Raw genomic sequence first — 24,554 nt, forward strand, 5'->3', positions numbered from 1 at the left:
AGAGAGACAGACAGAGACAGAGAGACAGAGACAGAGACAGAGACACACAGAGAGAGTGGCCTCTGATTCCCTTATCTTTGCATTTTCATCCAAATGTCGGTTTTCCTTGTGTTTTGTTCTAATGAAAGGTATGGAAATCCTAGAAACGGTGTGAGAAGGAAAAGGATGAGGAAAACGTTTCCAGCATACCTCGAGCTGGCTCCTCAGAAATGAGAGGGGTCTCTGTGGCCACGCCAAGCATGTAGTTGGGAGACACACCAAAGGACTCTTATTTTATTTCTTTCTTTCATGTATTTACTGGCTTCCTCATTCCTTCAACAAGTGCTTAGCCTGTTGCAGCGCTCTCCAGTAGCGTGCTTTCCCATGGTGAAAGATAATGAATGAGGTCCTTGCCTTCCATGAGGTTAAGTACTCTCAAAGAAGGGAGAGAATAATAAACAGATGATCCTAGAAATAATTCTGCTTGAGACCTGAGAAAACTACCATCTTAGAAGAACTCGTCAATTGCCCTTTCTATAAACCCACTGCCCTATAGGGCAAATGTGGGCAATTTAGGAGCGAGCCTACAGCACCTCCTAGTGACTGCTGTGTGCTGCCAGTGACATAATTTAATGTTTAGTTCCTCAAAATATTTCAAGCACTCTAATCACTTGTATGGGTGATACATGAATATGGATGTCCCTAAAGTGTTTATGTGTCTTACATAAGATATTTTCTTGTCTATTTTGATTATTTTTCAAGTTGATCTTCCCTTAGCTGTGTTTTGTCTTCATATAGAGAAACTTTTAAAAAATTATATTTGCATGACTATGTTAAAGATTAAATTAGAAATAAAATTGACAATATTTTCATTTTAAAACATAAGATAAAAGTTGGGGTGTGTTACATCTGATTGTTTACACAAGTATAAGCTTAATTGCTGTTTTTATTGCCTCTTTAGTTTCTGTTGTTTAAAAATGGCCATAAAAATTGATTTCAACACAAGATTTAAATGATAATTCTGAGATGCAGAGCTGCTTCATCTCAAAATTTGGTTATTTGAAATTGTTTTTACTTCTTTCTATCAATATCACATTCCTTGTGTTTGGGCAGGTGTAACTGGAGATATAGATATAGATATAGATATAGATATAGATATATAGATATAATTTTATTTTTTATTTTTTTTGAGAAAGAGACTTGGTGTGGGGAAACATATCTTTAACTATTGGATAGATGAAATTAGTCTTGCTACTAACCAGAGTAAAACAGGAAAGCATAGAAGATTACAGGGACACAGATGTTGGCCTCCCAGTAGTGAAAGTACTGGTCACTCGGACAAGGGGAATATCTCAAAAACTGTCTAGGAGCAATGTGAATGCAAATGGGGCCAGGGAAGCAGTTTCTAATTCTTTATTTTGCATTGTAATCATTTTATGATGCAACGTGTTCAGAAACTCTTAAATACCTAGAAGATCTTTAAACCTTTGGTAATAGCCATCCCTGTGTTAAAATGTAAACCATCAATCCTCCAAGAGCTGTTAGGCTGGCTGTCAAAACTCCAGGATATAATTTTGCTCAATATAAGGCTGTAAATTGACTTTAGTCAGCTTTGTATAGGTGAGAGGATATATCTACGATCTGGAGGTAAAAAAGAAAAATCCACATAAAGTCTTCATTTCACTTGAACTTCATTAGGAGTAATTGCAACTATTTCCTGTGGAAATAAGTATGTGCCATTTTATCCAACATGTCACATTATTATCAATGTATTCAAATTGATAATTAACATACACAGTAATTTAAAGGTAAACCACCAGAGATAAATGAATTTCTTTTTCAAAAAAATGTAAATAATCTATGTATCAAGGATAAATGTTATAAAACAAATAATAGTGTATCTATGTAGTGCTTTAATTTTCACAATCCTTGTGTTTAGTGATTATAATTAAATATAAAAATGGTGTAGACATGTAAGTCTTCTGTTTATCCTTAAAACATAGGCTATTTTTGGCTGTCAAGGTAAAAAAAATCCCAGGGTTCAATATTTGAGCAGGAGACCCTAGAAGACATTAAAAATTTAATCCAAAAAATATGCAAATGCATGATCACGAAATCTAGGTGACACAATATGTAATCAACAATATAGAAGAAAATTCATACCACTGAAAAACTAGAAGATACAAAGTAATACACAGATTTAATCACAAATTTATGTTTGCATGTAAAAAACACAATGAATAATATTAATTGCATATTTTTCAAATTTAAAAGTATTTTTATTTTACAGGCATGGTGGTAGACATAAAAGACTTTTGTACATGAATATGTAACTAAACTCTAAGAAATTAAAAATATTAAATATGAAACAGATTAGGTTGTATGGTTTCATGGCAGTGTTGATTAACTTGTGTAGATTTTTGGAAGAAATATCAGGCAAAAATCTTTGCAAATCTGAAAATATTGGGCTGAGGAAACAGTTCTAGCAAGGGTACGAGGCAAACACTCAAAAGCTTTCAGATATTTGTATTCCAAAACTGTATAATGGAATAATACTTACACATAACGCAGGAAAATAACAATCATTTAGAAATAAAGTTAACACACAATGTACAAAGTCTACATGGAGACAATTATAAAATTTTACTGAGAAGAGAATCAACAAATGAACTAATGAAAATACTTTCCATGAGAGAAGATAAAATTTAAGTGTAACAACTCTACTGAACTAAAATGTAATTCTTATCAAAATATGAAAGGAACATTTTTAAATTTGAAAAGTATTCTAAATTTTACATGGACAATTTAACATATGTGACTACTCACGGTCATTTTTTAAAGAACGGTCACAAAGAGGGACTATGCTGCAACTTACAAAGTCTTAAACAACTGCTTTCATCAAAAGATTATTTCCATAAGAAGACTGTAAAAAATGAAGATTTCATGGCTGAAAATGTAGCTAGATATCAAGTGGAGAATGTAAGTTGATTGCTAAAGATGGCTAATATTCATCTGGTCAGTAGTATGTTCCACATATGACACATACTTCAAAATCATGACTACAAATCTTGAATAGGGTGTAGTCTTGCGATTCCAGCACTATGCAAACATAAGGCTGGGAGATTACAAATTTGAGGCCAGTCTAGGCAACTCATTGACTTAGTGAGAAACACTTCTGAGCTGAGGATATAACTCAGTGCAAAGAACTGAGTTCAGCTCCTAGGAGAAAACAAAACAAAACAAAACAAAACAAAACAAACAAAAACCAGTGTAGATTTACACGTTAGCTTGCAAACAAGTAACTATGAAGCCCTATAGCTAAATAAATGTGCAACATTGTATTTCATGCCTTACATAAATTCTTTGTGTCTTTTATCTTTGTTCATAAGAAGAATATCTTCTTAAAATCATATATTTATCTTAGAAGTGAAATTTGGTCTTTTAAACCTTATTCCAGCATTATAATATGCACAGTATAGAAATAAGGATGTGGATGTAGGATGTGTGCATGACCCTAAAGCGAAATATGGGTTTAAGCCAGGAAATATTTCTCATTTACTCTAGAAGAGACAGAACACAGATAGTAATCATTTTCAAGCTGTGTGTGATAAGTAAGAAAAAATTGTTTCAACATGATTTTTATTACTGAAGTTTGGGGCACAGTTTAGAAAATGCATCTGCATTGGAGCGCTTCACAATTCTGATGTTTTACAGCAGCTACCTAAATGCAAATCCAAATAGAAGGCTGGATGTATCTTTATTAGTGTTCTTTTAAAAGGTGGAAATGGATTTTGGCAAGAAGGCATCTGTGCAACAGCGTGAAGCCTGCACATTTCTCCAAGTTGAAACTGATGGAAGTGCACTGACATGCTTGGCTTCTTTCCTATTTATTTCTTGAGAGAAAAAGCATCTCTCCTTTCCTTGATTTTTCTGCCCAGTTTTTATTCAGTTGATATTTTCCTTAAGTAAAACTTAACTTCCATCCTGTAAACATCGCTTGGGTGGCTCATGCTATCAAGGTATCTGTGTAAGCTTTGCACAGACATTTAAATAAAATGCTCTAACAACAGTTTGAGAATGAGCTGCAGAGTAACTTTTAATGACTAACTATTGAGCCTTCTGGGTAAATAGCCCATCAACTTGGATTCCATGGCTCCACCATTTTCTTTGTTTTATACTTATTGTTAAACTGTTTTTAATAAATTTAATTTAATTTTCATGATTAAGAGTTCGGATATTTGCATTGGGCAGTTTAAGGTTCAGTAGGCCCCTATTTTGCAGCTTCATAATCTAGGGCAAAGTCATATTCTAGTTATTTTGAATTTATTCCTTATAAGTAGGTTAATAATAGAATCATATAACATGTAGTATAGAATAGTGTTAAATAGCATAATATTGCATTGTGTAGTATAGTGTACAGAGTACTTGCTGATTAAATGGAGTGTATATAAAACTTTCTGGTGTATAACAAAGAGTGAAATAAATTAAAGTTTTTGTTCTAAAAGTAATAATGTTCATGACATCTGAAATAATTTCCTTGCCTTGGGACAAAGGAAATGTTTGAGAAGACCTGTTGCACAGAACTTGGGAAGTCCAACGTGGAGAATGGGAAACTTAAGAAAGGAAACACATACCCTTCTCTTTCTTGATTATTGTTCCTTTGATGCATTAAACACCGTTCTTTTCCGGACAGCAATATAAACAGTACACATAGGCTATCCCTGTCTTTCTGGACCACCTTGCACTAACGATGCAACCAATTCATTGAGATACAATCACTGCACTGAAGGAAATATTAGTGAGACAGAAATATCAGGCTTCAATCTTGGATCTTGCTACTTGTAGTCCTCCACACTATTCTTGTAACTGAGACATTTGCTTGAAGATCCCTCAGGAGAAGTAGAAGCCTCTCTGCGCTGGCTTGGATTTTGAGTCAAGTACTGAAAGCCTGCCCCCTGGTGATCGTAGTGCATACCTACTACATGAGCAGCCCAGAGCTGCCTCATGCAGGAATGGTGGCGAGAACTAGGAGTCAGGGTCAAGTGAATAACTAAGGCTATGACACATATGACACATACTTCAAAATCATGACTACAAATCATGAATAGGGTGTAGTCTTGCGATTCCAGCACTCTACAAACATAAGGCTGGAGATTACAAATTCGACGTACAAAGTAGTATCCAGCTTTAAACAATGAAAAGCAAGTATATTCCTGTCATTCCATACGAAAAGTACAAAAATGTTAGTACTAAGTAGAATTTTCAGCCCTCTTAGAGTTGAGTTTTTGGATTTGGCATATTTGGGCCAAACTACATGAATATTGAGCGCAAACTAAGATAATATCACAACTGGACTTTATATATCCGAGAATCTGCTTTGCTAAAGCTCGAGTAAATGTGGAGTGTGTCTGTAAGCAGGATTTTGTCAGGTTTGATTATTCCTAGGTACAAACTAATTATACTAGCTCTAGTTTATTACTGCTTGCTAGAGTGAGAAGAAAGAGTGGGTTTGGGAATGGAGCGCACTGTAGATGCAAGTCCTGTAGGACTCTGCCAGGCGCTCATGCATGGTCCTCACCCATGGATAATTTGGGGCTTGCTTTAGGGCACTTGCTTTTCAGTACTGGAGTAAAACTGAAGGGCATCCTGAGCTGTATCTCTAGCATGTTTTTAAAATTTAGAAACAGTTTTTCACAAAATAACCAAATTTCCCAGGCTTTGCTCAAGCCTGATTTCCTCCTGTCTCAGGCATGAAGGTATTTGAGACCCTTGGCAAAGTATTTTTTCACACCTCCTATAACTTCATATCTGACTGATTTAGCTAAAATCGGTGGTCCAGTGCTACTCAACAGCCAAATATCCCATGAGCCTAAGAAGTAAATGTTGTGCCAGCTAAGGACAGTAATTTGTTTTCCAGAATTTGTCTATGGTACCCTAGATATGAGCTCTAGCAGTCCTCAGCACAGCTGATTAATTCCAGGTAGAGTAAGAGGCCAGAATGTTCACCAAAAGAAAGAATGAGACTCGAAGGCACTTGTGGGCCACACGGGTATTTCTGCCAGTGTTTTCTGCCCCCATCCCTCTCAGCACCTAAAGATATAGAAACTTTTGAAAATTTGAGGAAAAGTGTTCAGAGTTTAATAATTATGAGGGAAATCTCTTGGGTCAAGAAATACCCATGCACAGTGTTAAGGGTGTCATTGAGCTATCCATAAATAAATAATGCATGAATTAATTATATAATTCATGAAAATTACTTAGATATTTCCTTGCAAATCATTAGAAATCAGTGTGAAATAGCCAATATTAGTGAGTAATCACAACCAATATAAGCCTAATCAATCTCTACGTATGCTCATGTGGATGTAATGTTCCTGGAGCATGATATACAACGTTTCATAGAATGATTATCAAGCATTCCTCCTGCCTAACTGTGACTGTGACCTGGTAGTCTCCATGCTAGCTTCATTCTCTTTCCTAAAAGGATATAGCAAAAAGACAAGCCCCCAAATAAAATACTTATATATTACTAAGAAGTGAGTGGTTGCATTTAAGTGATCTATTGTAACGTGATAGTAATTAGCTCAAACACACACCTCTGATGCTGCTCCAGGGTGGATGGTGAGTACATTGACATTAGTATGAGTGCATCTCCCCATCCTCAAGGTGTGTGCTCATGTGCTACTTTCTTGTCTTTGCAGATCCCCCAGATTAGTTACGCTTCAACGGCACCCGAGCTCAGTGATGACCGGCGCTATGACTTCTTCTCTCGTGTGGTCCCTCCTGACTCCTTCCAAGCCCAGGCAATGGTAGACATTGTAAAGGCCCTAGGCTGGAATTATGTGTCTACTCTTGCATCCGAAGGAAGTTATGGAGAGAAAGGTGTGGAATCCTTCACGCAAATTTCCAAAGAGGCAGGTAGGAAGCGATCGCAACCATCAAATTGACCCCCTTCAAGCATCTGCGGCTTCCAGGGTTTTCTTCAGAAAGATAATTGTTCTGTCCCATCCTTGTATCCCATCCCCCAAGCTCTGATAAGTACTTCCCTGAAGTTTTCATTTATAACACATCAATATTGGAAAGGTTTTCAGAAGTGTGAAGCTAAAGCCTGTTAAGTACAAGTAGAAGAAAGAAAGAAGAAAATATGAATTCGGTTGGCATTTTACCTCTGGCTAATAGACAAAAAGGTGGATTATGGTCTGTATAAGGAAACCTGAGAAAACAGGCTGTATGTGTATATTTCATTCCTTACACACTCCTCTAAATGGAGAGAATTATCTAGAGTTGAATAAATTCAATTCCACTGCTTGTTTGATTTGAAGAAGAACAATTATGACTCTGAAGGTCCTGATGATTTGACCAGAACAAATCATTGAGGATGTAGACTACAATGAGACAAGTAGTCTTATAATGTTAAATTATTTTGGGACAGTGCTACTTTGTAATACCTAGAGAATCTTCTTTTTGCCTGTTTATTCAGCTCAAGTTGGAAGTAGTAGGTTCAAAGTTTTTCCATCTGTCTTCCATTGAGAAGAATTTGCAAATGAGACAAACGTTTCACACTTACCAATCTTGACGGTAAATATTCAAGTTTACCTATATGAAAACATGGGATGTGGGATGTAGCATAGAGAGCATGTGTGCATACATGTACTTGGCCATTGCTACACAATTCTTATGCTTAAATAATACTCTCAGTTTTATTTTTAAGATTTTTTATTATAGTAATATATGTATCCTTATGTTTATACCAGCACAATTAATAATAGCTAAATCTTGGAAGCAGTCTGTGTATCCCTCAACAAAAGAATGGATAAAGAAAATGTGGTATTTACTTTGCCATAATGAAGGATACATTTGAGCATATGTTGGAAAATCAATGTGCCTGAGACCATAATGCTGGGTGAAATCAATCAGACACACAAACTTTAAAAAATTACTTAGTTTCTCTTATGTAAGAAATGTAAATGATAAAGAGAAAAATGAAAGATAGGTAACAGGAAGTAGATCTTGCTCAAATGGGAAGGAATCAAGACATGAAGGTAGATGGAAAGAGGAAAGCAAAAACAGATGAAGAAAGAATTAGGGTGTGTCTCATGCAAGCACCAGGGGCATGCAGGAATGCAAACCTCATGTGCTGCAAACTCATATAATAAACAAATGAATTTTATCCAATCAAAATTTTCATTCACCAACACAGTGAAGTAACAATAAAAGACAACATATAAGCAAGGTAACAAAAATAGAGATCCCCTTTTTAAGTAAAACTGTCACAAATCTTGAAGGATTTTGAATATTTGACTATCAGATTACCTGCACATTGAAATATGTACTGTTTACCGCTATGACTGGCATCTGTACCTACCTGCTGAAAAAAAGCTAAGACTTTGCTTGTAAATCTCATGTTCTAATTCAGTCCATCTTTGTCAATCATAATTTCGAAGTTCACTGACAGCTTGGAGAATTTCTACATCCTTCTCTCTGACTACTAGATCCTCAAAATTGTTAATTAGTTACCTCCTCCTCCTCCTCATTCACATGGTGTCCTAAGCATCCTTCTTAGGGTCACACTCTCCCTTTGGTGTGCTGAATTGGTCACAAATAGCTACTATCTTCTCCTTTTTTATTTGTATTTGTATTTTTTAAAGAGAGTACAAATTAGAATTAAACAAAAAATTAAAAGTGGTACAGAATTTCACTTAACAAAGTAACATGAACTTCACAGTATTTGTTGTAATACATAGTGCTGTCTTCCAACCAGTTTTTCACATATGTGGTAATAGTCTTCTCCTATACGTCATCACATGGCAATGCAATTTCTTGTTTGCTTTGATTCTTATCTTGTCCCTAAACTTCCTGGAGGAGACTGCCTATCTCCTCCACTCCTGTACTCCCAAATGCTAGGTTCCTGAGTGGAAAATTTCTGGTGTAATTCAGTTAGAATGTTTATGATTAGGAACAAATCTTAACTCTGGCCTTTTGGCATGATATGATTTATAGTATGCATTAAGTGTTGAATTCATGAATTCCCCAAAACAATAGCTAATCGTGTTGGATGACTGCTTTTCTTTGTCTTGTTGAATCCTGCTTTGATAATGTTAGAGGCTGACATAGAGAAATACCTACAATACCAGAATAGAAGAAAATAACATCAAGACACAATATCAGTAAAATGGTAAGATAAAGTTCAGATGCTGTCTTCCATTATGTAATTATTATGTCTCAAATTTATCCCCAAACTTTTCATATTACATAAAGCAGAGAAAGAACATTGTCTATTGTGTTATGAAGATTACAGGACTCATAAGGTTGAAATCATGTTGATTGTTCATATACATATATATATATATACATATATATATATATATGTATATGTATATGTATTGCTTTAGGTTCAAGCCAAGTGTTTTTTTTTTTTTTGTTTTGTTTTGTTTTGTTTTGTTTTTGTATAAGACCATGCACTAGAGACAAGTCAGTGGTGAGGAAAACATAATGGCTTTACCCGATGTTTTCTTGGTAGTAATGTAAAGCGTCACATCAGAATCTGCTCTGTAATTCTATAAGAAGGAACAGCTTTGTAATATGGTCTTCCTTCCCAAGGTCATATTTTTAGCTAATATATTGAAATTCCTCAGCTCAGAAAGGAAGATTGGCAGTCATCTGGATGAAATCCTTTAATCTGAGAGCTTTTCCCTATGGATGTGAATAGGTAAAAGGCAAGTTGATGCTACAGAAATATGAGGAGGTTTTGGGAGTTCAGGTAATTCAAGGATTAATCACTTTCTCTTCTCAGTATTATGGTACTTAGTGAGTATTTGTAATAAAAATCATTGGGGCCATCCGGAAACCATATGTTAAATTAACTTAAATAAATCATTAATATATTTAATGGATATTTCCCAATGAGAAAAGAAAGAGGGTGGAGACAAAGGACAAGAAGGAACAAAGAAGTTATAATTAAAGTGACTTGAGTATAAGTCTGTTCAGTCTGCATGTCTATGGCCCAGCAAGTCATGAGAGCTATCCAGTATTTCATTTCTGCAGAACTCTTAAAATGTATCTTGCTACACCCAAAGTGATTCTGGTATTTAAAGATACATGCTCACTTCAGCAGTCACCAGCCTCTTTGGCACCAGAGATGAAATTCAAGGAAGACACTTTTTCCACAGACTGGTGGTGGGGCTGGAGTGGAGGTGTGTGGTATCTGGATGGTTCTAAGGGATGCGACCAAGATGTGTCTCCCACATGGTTTGTGGTAAGCCTTGTCCTCTGTGAGAATCTAACAGCATACCTGACCTGGGAGAAGGCAGCAGTCAGGTGGAGACAAAAGCAGGGGAAGCAGGGGGAACATAAGTGAGGCTTCTGTCCTTTCCGCTCATCTGCCACTCACCCCCCGCTTCGTGCCTGTTGGTCATGAAGCTGGCCCAGTGGGTTGGGGCTCTCTGACGTATGTACTTGGTTAGGAATAGAGACTTCTGTAGGTTAAGTTTACATGTCCATTTTTCCCCTCACCTGCCAACTCTAGAATGTGTTCCTCAAGTCCGCCGAGGTGTTCTGGTATAATAAGGTGGGAGCAAATGAACTGCTTATGATGTCATGAGGCCCTGGATTTGAAGATGGGCTGCATTATTTCTGTCTTGCGACTCATCATTTAGCTTTTCAAGCCCGAGGATTGTCATTGAAAGAATGAAACTCACGATGTCTGCTTCTTCAGGCTGGTAAATAAAATGATGCTTGAAGAAACATTTAACACTCCAAAATACCTAATCATTAGTACATCACACTGATTCTCTACCAGTGAGGCAATATTTATTTTCAGTCTAAAAGTTTGAAGATAATTTGAGTGGTAGGTGTGTGACTTCAGTTGTAATTGCAAAACTGTTTTTTTTTTTTTTTTTCTTTTTCTTTTCTTTTTGGTAGTAACAGGGAATGAACTCAGGGCCTTGAGCTTTCCAGGCAAGCACTTCTTCCACTGAGCTATCACCACATTTTGGCTATTTGTTCTATAAACAAGTTATTGCTGTTGTTAAGACGTTGTCAACATGTAAGTATAAGAAGATAGGGAAGTGAGGTATTCATGATGTCTCATGAATATAGTGTGTGTGTGTGTGTGAGAGAGAGAGAGAGACAGACAGACACAGACACAGACATAGACACAAAGACTCAAAGAGACAAAGAAATTACGAGTTCAGTTCATATGAGTAAATATGTTTTCTGATATTTATGTGAACATAGAGCAGGAAGGATTGACTTCTATTCTTTCTAAATAGTTTGACTTTAAGAAACGCTTGTACCCTTTCAGGATTATTTCACTCTAAAATTAATTTAAGGCTTCAGTCATAAGTCAAAGCTACTGCTAACACAGAATGAGAAGTGTATCCACCACGCATGGGTGAGTTCTCCCATATTCTGCTCTGACATGACAAATCAAGATAATCCTATCAAAGAAAAGAAGTTATCCTGTTTGACACCATATAATTGGTTTGGAACATAGAGGCCTAGGCAGAGTTTCTCTTAGCCGGTGATGGCAAACCTTTTAGAATGTCCAATGATAATGCACAGCTCGATGGTATGTGTGCTGTGTGTTCACCACCACTGCTTTAAACTATCAAAGAAAGCTTCAGCCATTCTTCTCTCCTGCAAAACTTAAATAAGCATGAGTGCTGCTTCATACTGAACTTTCAAAGAGAACTGTAATATGATTTTCTCAGTTGATGAGATTTTGTAAAATAGTTATATTTGCATAAATTGCCCTGTAATGGATGCACATGCAATGTCAACAAAGCAATCTATTGCTTTATATCGCAGGGAATAAGAGAGAATTCACTCTCAAAACATTTTAAAATTCAGGTCAACTCAATAACGTAAGTGCCCTAACTGAGTTGTAAGACACCTTTTTCTAAGTGAAGGTCATGGCAAATGTGTAAGTGAACATATTACACTAACAAATTTGAAATCCTTTCAACAAACTTCATTTTAAGTAACATAAGAGTACAGACTGCATATGAGATATGATTGGGACATACACCAAATGCTTAAATAAAAGAAACCTCAGTGCAGATGCAAACACATCTCCATTAACCTCCCTCACAACAAGCTCCCTCCTTGAAGTACATTTATTCCTTCATTCTTGCAACTTTCTAAAGCAGTTTTGGGAATTCTTTTGTGTCTTTAGTCATGCTGTCATGGCTGTCTTGATGTCCTGAAGTCATTCAAAATGTTTCTCATTTGTGGTCATTTTGACCTTGGGACTGAGCCAGAGGTCACACAGTGGCTGATTTAGTGAATAAGGTAAATGAGAACACACCACGATGCTTTTGCAAGCCTATCTTTTGGTCAGATAGTACTCAGTAGCTGCATTCACCCTATTTTTTAAAATCACACTTCATACATACTAACAGGAGAGGACTTTGATAGGGATTAAGGTCAATGTGTTTTTATAGCAATAACTTTTTATAAATTTAAACATTGAAAATCTATTGTGACCACTCCTTGCATATGAATTTATAAGCTATAGACAATTTCTAGGAGCATCTCAGAGACCTTGCTTCACAATGTGCCACAGATTAGAATGCTTTCTTTTTGCTAGTGCATTATCATGCATATCACCTTCTTAAACCCTGAAAAAGCATTTCAAGTATCCTTTTGACATTTTGTGATAATTACATACCACTATTATTTCAGTTACTCTGAGAAAGTAATTATTATTCAGATAAACTTCAGAGTTTCTTATTAATTATTACATTACCTTCAATATAATATTTCTGAAAACAATTAAATGAGGTCCTAGTGACACTATTAACTTTTTGTTAGCCTTTGGTTAGATGTGAGAAGCTGGATTTGCTTACTCCTGGGTTATGTGGCACTGCCTGCCTCTTTCTTTCATAGGCTCAATGTTCTACTTTACTGTGTATGTCACTGTCAGTGTTCTCACAAGGGTGAAGACAAAGTCTAGGTCCCTGCTATCTTACAGTATTCCTGGTGTATAGGAATTCAAACATTGTTTTCTCACATTCAATCATTATTTTATAAGAAAAAAAGGAAATAAAAATATTTTCCCTTTTAGGAAAATATGAGGAAGAAAAGATAAGAAAACATGGAAAGGAAATATACTATATAGAACTTCTAGGTCTTAAAAATTACACCCGAAATCCATTTTTTGTAATTTATTACAGGTATCCTTATGAAATCGATACTACTTTCCTATCTTAACTACTCCTATATAAATCTGATAGAAAATTCATGCAATAAAACTACAGTTCCCAATACTTTTATTATCTATGCTGAGTTTGAGGATTTTCTTTTCACTTATCCATTGTTTTTCCTCTCTACCATGGTAAACAGGGAAAATTAATTTTAATATCTAGATAGTTTTCTTTATGAGTAATCAGTGTTCCCAGCTTAAATATAGATGTTGGAAATATTAATTTGAGGACACAAATCATGATCTTAAAATATCACTTACCTTTAAGTGTATTTAGAATTAAGTTGTCAGTGGCTCAAGAAAAGAGTGTATTTTAGCTGGTTTTGGATTCTCAGTGGGAATGTAGACATATCTGAGTTTAGTATGCTGGGCACTCTGAAGTATATTCTTTTCTTTCTACCCCTATTATAATTATTTTAGTTAGACAAACCATCTCACTCATCTTGATTTGTAGAAAAAAGCCTCAGAGTAATATCCATTCATCTATGTTGGAAATATTTCTCAAACAAAAACAGGGACATTTCTGTCTTTTCCTGGCTTCTCATTCCATATAGGATTAAGTAAATCACATTGAGCTTGGAATATCAGGACCTTTATGCCAGAGTGTCTGCTTTAACCTCAGACGCCACACCTATGTTTATCTCTTTTAATTCTCACCTCAGGTCGGCATACATTCTTGCTTTAGCCCACCATCTCCAATCTTCTAGGACTATCAGGATATTCTGTAAGCTTGCATATTTTATACTTTCTATCTTGATTGCCTCTTAACTCCAATTTTTTTTTTAACATATTGTTTTCAAAACAAAATTCACTTTGGAGACATCCCTGTCTCCTTAGTCTTCCTTCCAAGTCTGACTCTGAGTTCTGACATATAAAGTATGATCTAAAATATGATGAGAGCAGCAGGGGAGATAGATTAGCAGTCTAAGCACCTGCCTGGCAAGGACAAGGACCCAGGTACAGTCCTTCATTATCAATTGCATGCTTGTAATACCAGAGCCGGGGAGGCTGAGACAAGAAGACCACTAGGAGTCCGATCTGTGTAGTGAGACCTTGTACCAAATTAAATAAATAAATAAATAATGAAAGATTAAATCTTAGTAATCATTATTATAATAGACACAATGCCATTAATCCCTCTCAAAGGGCAACACTTTTCCCTGCTTCAAATATACTTACTGTACTATTCTTGCCACTTTTGTGAAAGAGTTCTGGAGATCTTTTCTCATAAATGTTGTTAGTCCTGCTGCTGTGGCCACGCTAAGTTTCTCAACTGATTCAAAACACTGATGCATCATGGTCCCGTTGACTTCAGTGGTGATCCAGAAGTTGTACCAGATTCTGTGAGTGAGGTGAGAGAGGACGTAGTGCAGTGTTCGTCCACCTCCACTGACGGCACTGACAACAGGATTCACTGAGTCCCTCCCCGCACCTCCTGAGGATACTCATCAAGGAGAGCTCCCAGAACAGCTTAAGAAAATGGTAAGAATGATGAGATAAGTGTACTCAAAGCAGCGAGGAGTATTTTGAAGGGAATTTATGGTAATGTGTTTTTTACTGTTACAATTTTTAGTTTAAAAATTCACAGTATATTTTGATCTCACCTTGTATACATTTATCTCTGTAATAACACAGCATGTGCAAGGCCATTGCTATACCTATATTCATGGGAAATGACTACTTCCACAAGTTTTGTGAAAATAAACCTGTGCATCATGGGAGAGCTGCAGAGCCCAGATATTTATGTTCCTAGCCTCACTTATAGCCCAGCTTTGGCTCACCAGATATACTCACTGCAAATGAATCAAAGTCTCTTGATATCAAGATGCGAGAGACCAGAACACTCATTTTGTTGACAGCAAGGATAGCAACATATATTTTCCCAAGATAGATGTAGTAACCAGCATCAGCTGGCTGTAGTAGCACAATCTCAACTTCCCCTTTCCAAGAGAAACAGAAGCAATGTCAAGCCAGTTTATTCATGTGCCATTGTTTTTTGTCCTGTTTTATTTCTATTGGTTTTTGGATTTGATTCTGTCAGTCTAGTCACATTTCATTTCTGTTCCTTTTCTGATTTTTGTTCCCTAGCCTCTGCAGTGATTCTATGAGTTATCTAATGTACTCTAAATTATTTTTCTACATAATCTGGGCAGGCTTGATTTCTTTGTTTGCTTTCAACCTTAATGAATACAACTCTTGAGAGATTCCTGTAATATAGTATTATAACTCTATCATAGATTTTGTTGTATTTCATTGTAACCATCTGTGTGGCTATCCTTTTACATTAGAAGGATTTTTGAGAATAGTTGATGTGTTGCATTTGACTTTCAACATTCCATACTAAGGGCAGTACCTCGCACAGGATATGTTGAACAAATGTACATAAAATTCCAAAATAATACGTTAAGGGTCTAAGTGATCCTGAGGCTATAAGTGGTGCAGTGAAATTGTTGAAATTTTTCCAGTAATTTTCTAAAATGATCATTAATCTGCTATAATAAATTCCACAGGATGAAAAAAATAAAACAGAATATCTGAAAGCATACTTTTTGTTCCTTCAGTGTGTTTTTGAGTAACTTTTGCACACAAGTAGTCTTTCAAGAAGATAATGATAAATAATAATTATGGTAGGAACACAAGTTTTCAGTTTTCAGAGTGCAAGTACAGAAGGAAAGCCAGGCACATAGTGAGACATGTTACCAAGAAGGACTCTGAAAGTAAGGAAAGCTTAACTAAGTTCTAAAGATAAGTAGAAGTTGGTCAGAGAATCCTCACCCAAAGAAGGCTGTGATGAAATTACAGGAGGAGAAAAGCACATCAGGAACTCAAAATAATAGTGATGTTTGTGCTTCTAAATGTTAGAAGAGCACCTCTGTTGCTTAGAAAAGTGTTTTTATGGTTCTTGATGAATGTGCTATGAAGTTCTCTGCTATGCAATACAGTAATCATTTCAGAAAAGGGTTTCCCTTTTGATCTGGCCCTAGCATGATAAGGTAACTCATTGAAAACCAGCACATTGCTTCTCTAGACTGCAAGGTCATTGTATATTTATTGAGAAAATTCATCTATTTTGGGTCAGATGATTCTAAGATACATATTATTGTAATTATAAAGATGGGTAATTCTAGGCATAAAGTCTAGAAATGTATCTTTCTGCACACAGGTCTAGAAATGCATCATGACAATTTTTGATAAATGAAGAAATACAACTATGCAAACATTAATTATTTCAGCAATTCTTTTTCTTGTCTTCTGACTGCTTTGATGCACCTGAGAAACATTGGGGTAGGAAAGGAGAATTGAACTCCTTTACTTGCTTAACTGACTGTGACCACCATATGATGCTTTAGCTATGGAAAAAATGGGCTTAAGGTTCTTATATAATTAAATTTGCTAGGTAGGGAAGATCGCTTTTGCTCTGTGATAGGTCATTTTGGGGAATAATTTCTTTTCTAAAAATATTATTATAAATATATTAGAATAATAAGTTTTAGGGACAGAAATTTTTTATCTACTTACTGAGGATGCATTAAGCCTTTAGGTTGAACCTTTGCCTTCTCAAGCTGCACAACAATGTTTATAGGAGGAGCTTACCAGTTCTGAATTTCATGGGTTGTGTTTTTTATTTTTTATTTGTTTGTACTGGAAGTTGATCTTAGGACCTTGTGCTTGCCAGGCAGGTACTTAAGCTGCTATCTTCCTTGACTTGTTTTGTGGTAGGTGTAGCAAGAGAATAAACTTATGGAACACAACATGTACTGGAAAAATATAAGTTAATTTATACGCTGGAGAGAAGCCTATAGGACAAGTTGTGAGGATCACCAGATCTGGGGTAGCCGAAAACTTCATAGTAGCAAGAATTTCTTAAATGTCTACTGCCATCATTAAAGTCTACTGCAACTTGAATGCCTGCCACTTGTGCTTAAATTCTGCATTTCATTACAGAAAATAAAGGAGTCACAGTGGTACTTGCCAACATATCAGTTATGGGGAAATTAGGAAACCTTGATTTTCAATCTTATACACAATAGAGAAGAAATTTTTTCAAATCTAATTTCAGTGCTCTAAGCAAAAGTTGAGTGGTCATGGTGTAAAATGTATTATTTTTGTTTGCTTTTGAAAGAAGTTCCCCACTCCCACTCCACCCCCCATAGAATAGACAGGTGAACAGCAGGGCAGCTTGGACTGTGAAATGACACAATACTCAGAAAAGAGCAATATTAAGACAGAGGCAAGAAGGTGGACACTGGAACTGGTCAAATGGACAATTCTACAACATAAGTACTCCATTCCAAGAACACTGCATTAATAATTGATTATTTCAAAATATCTTCTTACTGACTTCAATTCCTTGGTTAATTATTTTATATTTGGAACAACTTGATGCATATAAATGTAGCATCTTTGAGATTTACACACAGGCATTTGTTTGCTTTTAATTTGACAAATGAAATGCTGATGTTAAATCTTCCCCAGGCAAACTGCAGGATGGTGGATGATCAAGATCTCTGCAAGTTACACAAGCCAGTCCACACACATGTTGTACTGCCTTACTTTGAAAGACTTTTACCTTATGTAGCTCCAAATTTTTTCTCTACCACATGTTACTTTTTTGTTTGGTGACTTCAGAAGCAAACATTTAATGCCAATAATCAATTGACAGTATTATTCCTTACAGTAGTATTTCAAAGAGGGCATTGATTGTAAAACAAGCTCCTATTTAGATAGATGTTCCTCATACTCTCTACAGAAAATTATCTTCCAATGCTCTTTTGAGAGACTAATGGTTATGTTACAAAATAAACATTTATATGAAGCATAACATGTAAGGGAAAATATTAAAGTTAAGTCATTTTCAGAATGTTGATTTTTTAAAAGTCAAACTGAAAGTGTATATTGGAGAAGATAATAAATAATAAAATTTTTATTAAAATATTCATGCACACAGGAGGTTTGTGTTCCCTAAATGCCAATGATCCTTCTGGGTTTAGCTGAATTTCAGGACTCCAGGGTGGGGTGTGAGCCTGTGGAGCACCTGGTCTAGCATGCACGAGACCCTGCACTCAAACCCCAGCACCTCAAACAATAACACACACGCATGCCAGTTCTATTTTGTATCCAAATGATAAATTCTCTTTTTTATACATGTCAGAATTATGACTATATTACTTACCATGAGTAACTACTAATTGTATAAAAGTATATTGTTTTCAAAATCTTAATGTTTAGTGAGTACAGAATTATTCATGCCACTGATCTTTTATGACAAAGAGATGTAATATATTGTTCCATATCCAGATCACAAATTATTTTTCATAAAATTGTTTGTGGTCATGAATTTTGTATATGTTCTATTTTTTTTGTTTTCTTTTTTTAGGAACTGGGGATTGAACTCAGGCCCTTGTGATCTGTTCTATTCTTTGTACTTCTGGTTGATGCTTCTATGTGCTTTGGTCATTATTTACTAGTGTAATGAAGATGTAAAGTACATCTTGGGATGGTTTACAGTAGTGTCACAGATTACTTACGTCTTTAAGTTTTTCATCACCATGTCTATTACAGCCCCACCAATTGGGTCAACTAAGTTTAAATTAGAAAAGAAAAAAATGAATTAAGTGTAATTGGCAATGAAAAATATATGTATTAAGCAAATTACTGCCTTTTAAAAAAATTTGTGTAACTTAGCTTTAATATATTTCATTCTTCTATATACTCTGCTAAGTCAGTGTGAAGCAATCAATTAAAAGTTTGCATTCTAGCCTAAATGCTTCTGAATTCCTAAATATAATCTCTTGTTGAGAACACTGAGAAACATACAAAGGTGCTGGTGGGAGGTTGGTGCTGGTGGGAGGTTAGTACTGGTGAAACATAAAATATTTTGAGATCAGTGAAGCCCCAGGGATGCTGAGGACAGGCAGAAAAGCTGTAGGGTCAGAGTTCAAGAGAAGAGGGTCCCTGTTAATAAACATCTTCTAAGTTTTCTTTAATTTACAATCTTTTGTAAAATGTTTCCTTAATATTTTTGGACAAACGAGAGTTTCCATTTCCCCTGGTGATATGGAAAAGGTTCAGATGGAGCTTACTTTCTAGTTAGCTTCAGATTATTGTACTGTCATTAGAATAAGGGATTTAAGTTACAACCTGATTGTAGCATAAGATTTTTCCACTATATTTCCAGATTTCCAGTTTGATTGCTTCTTGACAGATAATTATTATTTGCTCTCTGGTTTATGTTTACACCATTTACATAAAGAACTCATCCTGGTATCTATTATGTGATATCATAAAAACTTGTTTACAGCTGAGTGTGTATAAAGAAAGTGCTTCAACCTTGAAGTCAACTCCTAGGTGTAAAATGCACAAATTAGTTCACAGTGAAATAATGAGAACACACATTTTTATGTCATGACCTTGTCTTATGCTCCAGAAAGCCAGAATGTGCACCATAAATCACTAAAACAGAATTTCTAGTTAGTTTGGAAGTTGCTTTTAATTCGTGTAACACTTTGTTAGTGTGGATTTTCTTTTGTTTAGGCCTTTATTGGCCAATTACATCATTTGTTCAAAAATTTTTGGTGAGGCCAGAAAATAAAGGAACTTAGCTTTGTATATTTAAGGGAGAAAAAGGCAGTTTGGAAGAGACAGCAAGAGAAGCAACTCAAATGGCTTCTCGCATGGAGATTGATGAACTGTGACTCTAGGCACCACCAAGAGGATAAGTTGCCTCCAACACACTTGGGTCTTCTTCTGTAGTCTAAGCTCAGACACTGGGGGGAAACCACTCCGCTGTCTACAGCTACACATGTGGTCATTGCTGATCCACAAGAATGTGTAGCAGTTGATTAACAATTCCACTGAATGACTTTTTTTTTTTTTTTTGAACTGTTTTGGACATCCCAAGAAAAATATTGGATCTTGACACCAAAAGGGTAATTGCTGTGTGGAAATTCATAAATATGAAGTTCACAGTGTGATGAAATATGCTTTTTGCTCTGTTCCTCTAATGCACATTTGGAGGAAAAGGACGAATTAATAGGCACATAAAATGTCTTATGTGAAACAGTTCTGATAAACTTTATTTTTTTTTTCCTTTGCCCAGATGCTCAGGGGAAACTATCTCAACTTAAAAACTCATGAAGATTACCCATGCCTCTAGCTCTCTAAAGAGATAAGAGATTTTCACTGTTTTACATTTGTGACTAACTTAACAGTCAAATTTAAATTATACAATGATGCAAGAAGCTGGGTACTACTGTATGACTTGAAATATAGGGATTCCATAGAGGGTCTGGCTGGCACCGAGGCAGGAAAGTTGGTTGTACAGCATCTGAAGCATCTGAGTGTTCACTCTAAATAATACAGTCCAGGAAAAATTTTTTTTACAAAAGAATCATTTTGGCTCCGTTCTCTTGAGCAGTTTAAAAAAGAAATGCTATTTCATCTTTCTTTTATTTTTTTAAACAGTGTTAGAATACCTCCAAAGAAACCTCTGTGGCTGTTAGTTTTTGATAATGGGTCTCAACAAACTTTCTTTGAAATGTAGAAATGACAGAATACAAGGCTTATTCCCAGGTACTTCCCTGCAGGGACCTGAGTTTAATAAGGTGGTTGAACATTCTGTGGTGAGGCCCAGGAGGAAGGAAAATCATGAAGAAAGAAAATGACAGGCTGCGCTGCATTCTGGCTTAGGGCTGAGATTCTCCTGGTGGTGGTTGTTTTGCAGTTTAATAAAGTATTTTTCAAAACTGCTGGGAGACCACTGCAGAAAGAAAATTCTAGTGAATGTAGCTTTTTAGGAGCCTGCCACTCATGCTTCAGCTGGGAAAGCACTAAGTGTGGGAAAGGAGAGTATTTAAGACATGTACTCACTTTTTAAAATGTGAGCAAGCAAAGACTGTGTAGAATGGAAATACAATGACTTATGTGCAAAATAATATTCTATGATAAATCAAAGTGTAAAGAAAGAGAATTGGAGACACCATATTCCACTTTAAGTCCCACCGCACAACCTCAGCTTCATTTTGATCATTTATTTTCCCTGGATAAAGCTGTCTCCAAAACACCAAAGGGTGCATCCCTCTGGTCTTCTAATCAAGGCTTTACCTCTGCCTGAACATCATCTCCCAAGATCTTTTGTCGGGAAAACTCTTCCCTTAAGAGACTTCTCCAGCAGATTCCCTTCTTGCATGTTCCCACTCCTAAGTGTTCCCATCAGTGATACATGTATCCATGGCAACACATTGAATCTTGTCACTGTGATGACAATGTAGAATATGAATTCCATTAATGAAACTACATATATTAAAAATGGTGAAAATGGAGACGAAATTACTAGGCATCTTCCACATGTCAGGTACTGGCCAGAGCTTAGAGCATATTACCATATAAATATTAATTACACAATAAATAGTTGCTGATTTAGATAATTTTTAACATTTAAAATCTATTAAGCTATTTGCCCTTTTTAGTCAAATCTTGCTCTCAGCTTACTGCACTGAAACTCAGGCCACCTACCTGATGTTCTCTTAGGGGAAAAAAAATTGCATGGCAGTTTTATAGAGAAATCTGTTTTCCTTATTTCCTTAAGATTATTTTAGCTGCAAGTGTATAACAGGAAAATTTAAACTTCACTAAAACTAGAACTAAGATTGCAATAGTATTGATTTTTCTTGTTGTCAGTGCTTGTTACAACAAGAACTAATGTAATTATGTTTTAAATTGAAGTTGAAACTAATTCTGCTCATAGATTTAAGAATTTTTATTTTTTGTATTGAATACATAAAGTAGGTATTTATAGTTTTTTCATCATCTGTGCAACAGATTAAGATTAAAATAGAGGTGACTTGAACCAGAAAATTAATGTTGATTCTATTAAATTAGGAGATTTATCTTAGTTATAAGGAGTTATTTGAATAAGAGAAACAATAAAATACTAGGTTTTAAAACAATAATATGCTAAGTTTATAAACAATGAAATACTAGGTTAAATATATTTTCATAGAGGAAATACTATCTATCTTAAGGTCAATTTGCTTTAGTTTTTTCAGCAGTTCTCTGTAAATTCAACAGAGAGGGCACAGGTGATCCTAACTTCTGCAATCTCAATTCGCCCCTCAAGTGGATGGGATTATTCTGGGAGAAAAATCCAACTCCACTGTATTTTCATGGAGGAAAATAGTGATCATCTCCAGAAGATGGGTGAATATTCAATACTGTCATTCTATATTCTCTCTCTCTGTCTGTCTCTCTCTCTCTCTCTCTCTCTCTCTCTCTCTCTCTCTCTCTCTTTCTCCCATAGTTCAATGCTATAATTATTAGTAGAATGCTTGTTACTCTGGTGCTAATACTGGCATCAATAACAACAACAATTTTTTTATTATTTATGTTATTATTTTAATCAATAAGGATCTATGTGGGCCCACTGTGATCAAGAACTACTCTCAATTCCAGGAGTAAACAGCATAGACTCACACTTTTCCTGTCTGGGCTGGTAAGATGAACCCAGAGCAGGCCAGTAGCATTATGCTTCTGAGAATGTGTCAGCAATCAACAAGAGAAATGCCTGTTATTTGTGTAGACGTCTGGTAAATGAAATTAAAATGTGTTATGCACATGTATCGACTCCCCATGAGGAATGTGATGAATATGTGCTGCAATTGTGTGCCTATAAAAAATGAAAGGAATGAAAGAAATCAAGAAAGAGGGCGAAGTGAGTAGACATGATATTAGAATATCCTAACAGAAATCAGAAAAATAGAGCTGTCAAAGGTGTAGGTTTTTAGAAGGTAATTTAGAGATGTTTGTTTTCTAGAGCTAAGTACCATTCCTGTACTCCTTTTTATTTCTTCCCAGTCTTCTAATTGTTTTTGTTCCTGTCATCAGTGTTCTTCTTCAAAATCCTTGGTGTTCTGGATCTTCATGACCGATGATACAAATATAAAATAGCCCGGGCCTGTCTCTCAGAGGGCTCATTAGTGCTAAACCACATGGATGGCTTAACAGTGTGCCCTGATAAAGGTCACGGTCACAGAAGTGTGAGGAGAGGTAGCTAGATGAGTTTCCCAAAATTGCAGCCAGTGTTTTTGTCTCAGTAATTTTGAGAAACACTTTCTTCTCAATCCTAATTAAAAGGAAGTGTGCCTGCCTCACAAGGTGTAGGCAGCTGTCCTACTTTTTGTCTTACAGAAAACATGTAACTCAAAAAAGAAGTTTTCATTTACTCATTCACCAAAAATTTAGTCAGTGTCTACCTTGTTCTCATCCCTATTAGATGTGTTGAGTAGCCATTGATGAATAGCATCTGTCCTCATGGAAGTTATACAAATAGGGGAGGACAACAGAAATTATGCAAACAAAACTAATTAAGTATCAATAGTAGAAGAGATAGCTGCTTGCTAGTTTGTAGACAGTGGCTAGGAAGCTTGAAAGAATGTCTCTTTGAACAAAGAAAGTAAGAAACATTCTCATAAAGACTTGGGAGAAATTATTCTAGGCAAAAGGGGCAGCAGTGTCCTCGAGCTTCATGTAGAAATATCTTGGTTTTGTAAATGAAAGAGTATCATCATTGTCCCTGCTTTTATGGAAGTCGGATTTATACCATTCTTTAAAAAAAGTGTCTTGGTCCTTTTAAAGATTTTATAGAATCATAGAAACAATGTACCAGACATTTTAGGATCTTCTATATCGGAAGCGTTCCTTATGGCCTGTGAGAACCATGGGAGGGTTTTCTCTAAATCACCTCATTCCATTGTTTCATGGTTTGTCAAATACTAGAGTCTCAACTTAGCAACATAGTTAACATTTTTATAACTCTGAACATTTGCAGGGATGAAGAAATAAAGAATGCCGGCACTTCTACTCAAAGGTCCATTTCTACGAAGTTATCACTCATACGTTAAGCCATCTGTTCCTCACAATACCTCCACTGTCTCCAGAATCACCATTAACCTAGAGTCACAGTTTCATTTCTCTCTTTCAAGACCAACTAAATTAACTACTACTCTATTTGTCTCTTCTTTTCCTTGCGGTGTCTATAAAATTAGATAGACTTTTTTATTTCAAGCAATAGAAACTAAGTATAAAGAAATATATTGGAATTAGTAAAAGTAAAGTAATATAAAGTCTTAGTAAGATTCACCCTGTAATTAGGGTGAATAAATTCAAGCATTTTCACAGCACTTATAATGACTGATACAAAGGGTGAGTATAGGAAAAAAGTATTCAAATGAACCTCCTGGGTACCTTGTCTATTTACAGGTAGTGGCAGTGTAATATATGAATAATCTGGGAAAGGAAGGAAAAAGAAAAGATCACTTTCCAATGTGGCCCTATAATCTGAAAAGAAAAGAAAGGAAAAGAAGAGAAGAGAAGA

At 35.7% G+C, this 24,554-nt stretch overlaps 1 protein-coding gene across 2 annotated transcripts in view; it reads left to right on the forward strand.

The window, feature by feature from the left end:
* Grm7 (glutamate metabotropic receptor 7) overlaps positions 1 to 24,554 on the forward strand; it is a 986,583-nt gene that overhangs the window by 300,717 nt on the left and 661,312 nt on the right. For both annotated transcript variants that reach the window (XM_023719803.1, XM_004635231.1), the window contains exon 2: positions 6,681 to 6,897. In XM_023719803.1, coding sequence (XP_023575571.1) covers positions 6,681 to 6,897 — 217 coding nt within the window. The remainder of the gene's footprint in view (positions 1 to 6,680; positions 6,898 to 24,554) is intronic.

The sequence above is a fragment of the Octodon degus genome, unplaced genomic scaffold (assembly GCF_000260255.1).
Source record: "Octodon degus isolate 3935 unplaced genomic scaffold, OctDeg1.0 scaffold00071, whole genome shotgun sequence".
Classification (NCBI taxonomy): domain Eukaryota; kingdom Metazoa; phylum Chordata; class Mammalia; order Rodentia; family Octodontidae; genus Octodon; species Octodon degus.